Below are 2,500 nucleotides of genomic sequence, written 5' to 3' on the forward strand. Positions count from 1 at the left end.
GTTGAATTGAATTCAATACAGGGTGTGCCCATGCCGCAAAACCGCTGGCTCCAGTGACGACGGGTTCCGGGAGATCCGGAATCCTCTGCCGGTGCGCCACAGCCACGAGACGGCTTAGCTGAGCAGCGGTATCCCGTAGCCGATACCGGGGCGCTACGTTAGATTAAGAAGGGAGCCGATTTATGAACTAGCCCCACCTCGCCGGGGGGCCCCCGGGAGTGCGTCCAGCGTCCACTTCACCCACTCCCACTTCACCACTGTACTACTTCCACATGCTGTGATAGACTTAGGGTTAATAGTGTTTGCCAGGGTGGTAGAGTCTCCACGCAAATCCAACAGAGGTAGTAAGCATAAACTTTGGTGCAAAAGTTTCGTTCCCCTGCAGGGCGTGGCGACGGTTTTTTTTTTGGCTGACGCCCTAGGTAGCTAGGTGCAGCAGCAGCAGGCAGGAAGGGCATGGGGTATGCGGTGCAGTTACTCGGAATGTTCGAAGTAACGTAACGCCAAGGGGGAGAGACGATAGTTCTTGTGCACAGTAGTGTGCAAAAAAGAAGTGGGTCGGACGACAGAGCAAGCGTGCGCCGATGACGCATTGATGCTGACTAGAGGCGAGCTGATGACGATCGATTTAAAATCAAACTAGTGATAGACATATTTAAGAAGGACAGTAAATAAACGATGATACAAGCTTTAAACGTAGTATATGGTTGTTCTACTGCACACCATCGTATTAAACACAGAAATTCGATCGCCGATGGCCATTTGATGAACCACTAGTCTTTCGTTGCCATGTATGGTAACTATGCAGCACGATTCCAATCCTAGTAAAGCTAAAAAAAAAGTAAAGTAAAGTAAAGTAAAAAAAATACACCATTTCGAGACATTCCAGCAAGTTTCCTGGTAAGTAAACAAACAACTACATTTTCAAAATGTTTCATTTTCATTTATTCGCTTTTTCCCACATACTATTTTGCTAATATCCGTTTCCTTTTTGCCTCTAGTGACCACTTTCGTGGCACACATGCTCACACCAGGCGTAGACTGGTGATGCTGGCGGTGCAATGCCACACCGTTACAACCAGATCAAGAGGAATAATACGTTTAAGGTGTCCTCCTCTTTTATGCGCCACCCGTTTGATTGTGGTCGCTGAAACAAACGAGCCCTAACAAGTAGGAAACAGTTTAAGCTTTCTAGCTTCACACAGCATACAGATACCAAGACGAGATACACTATCTCGTCTTTACCTAATGCTTGAGTCCCCCCCGTAATCCAGGGAGAAGATTGAACAATGTTTAATACACATTTATATAGATATCTGTATATCGATAAATAAAACGTACGAGCTAAAAGTAAAATGGTTCTAAACAAAAGTCAACATTCAGAAACTAATGACTAATAAGTACCGATGCCGCGGTAAGTACCGGTGTGCCGCCCTGCTGGCGCTGGTTAAATGTTTGTTTTTCCCTTTTTTTTTGTTCAATTTCACTAATCGCGAGCTGTGCGAAGGTCAAATCGTAGCGTTTCGTTAGGTCACAAATAGGTAATCACTCTACAGGATGCGTCTATGTATTCACTTCATTGTTTTTTTTTTGGCTAAGTAAGACATCCCCTTTCGCAGCATCATTTCCTTTTGCTGTGTTCTTGTTCTTTTTTTTGGAGAAGAGTCCCTTCATCACATAATAGGCGGCTAGGCGGAGGAGCGCTGCAGGCAGGTTGGTTTGGCTTTTGACGATAAATAGATTCACACTAGCTAACGAGCTCGAATAACGACAACGATTACCGTGAGACCGTGGCCAGCTGATCACCAGTGCCACATTCTGTCCCCTGTGCCTGTGGATGGTGTACAGCATTATTATTATTTACATTACTACATCCCCAACAGTGATGGCCGCTGCTGCATTGGCACTGCAGTTCGGATCTCTGCTGCCCTCGATCGGTGTGCCTCGTCGAAAGCCTCTGCGGATGCGTCCACCAACCGGACCACCGCTACTTCCGTCCACTTCAACCTCACAGCCACCACGCACCGTGCCCAAACCCGGGGGCCGTGCGCCGTAACCGTGATGAAACAATAATCATTTCTTCGCGAAACTATTGCTCGATATCACGTTACTGAGAAAGGAGTGTGCGGCGGCAGCAGGTTTGGTGTGCTGACTCGGTGGACCACCGTTGCCACCCATCCGTCCAACGCCACTGGCTGAGTGTGGTGTGATGAAGGATAACTCGGGCAGCAAATTAACGGCGGGAGCCATTTGCTGCTGAGCTGGATTGCCATATCGGACCGATCCTAGCTGCGGATAACCGCCGGGAACTGCCGCTACTGCTTGCTGTTGGTACGGCAAGTTAACCGGCGGTCCTGCCGCATAGTGTGAGTTTGGTGTTGCTGCTGCTGGTGATGGCCTAGGGTGTTGCGGAGATTGCATCGATAGTGAAGACATCGGATTGTAGTACAGACTGTTACTGTTCCACGAGTTAAACTGCGGTGGTGGTAGCTGCGGTTGA

At 48.2% G+C, this 2,500-nt stretch overlaps 2 protein-coding genes across 6 annotated transcripts in view; one reads left to right on the forward strand and one right to left on the reverse strand.

Annotated features, from left to right (window-relative positions):
* The window catches only part of LOC126573344 (torso-like protein), a 16,157-nt gene extending 15,316 nt beyond the window's left edge, over positions 1-841 (forward strand). For all 4 annotated transcript variants that reach the window (XM_050233373.1, XM_050233374.1, XM_050233372.1 and 1 more), the window contains exon 4: positions 1-841. This exon is cut by the window's left edge and continues 983 nt beyond it. The gene's annotated coding sequence lies outside the window, so the exon portion shown is untranslated.
* A 76-nt stretch (positions 842-917) lies between these two features.
* LOC126573343 (mucin-5AC) overlaps positions 918-2,500 on the reverse strand; it is a 7,328-nt gene continuing 5,745 nt past the window's right edge. The window contains exon 3 of one of the 2 annotated variants that reach the window (XM_050233371.1): positions 918-2,500. This exon is cut by the window's right edge and continues 1,462 nt beyond it. In XM_050233371.1, coding sequence (XP_050089328.1) covers positions 2,074-2,500 — 427 coding nt within the window. In that variant the 3' untranslated portion in view covers positions 918-2,073. The other variant, XM_050233369.1, reaches the window with a different exon arrangement.

Source organism: Anopheles aquasalis, chromosome 2 (assembly GCF_943734665.1).
Source record: "Anopheles aquasalis chromosome 2, idAnoAquaMG_Q_19, whole genome shotgun sequence".
NCBI classification, from domain to species: Eukaryota; Metazoa; Arthropoda; class Insecta; order Diptera; family Culicidae; genus Anopheles; species Anopheles aquasalis.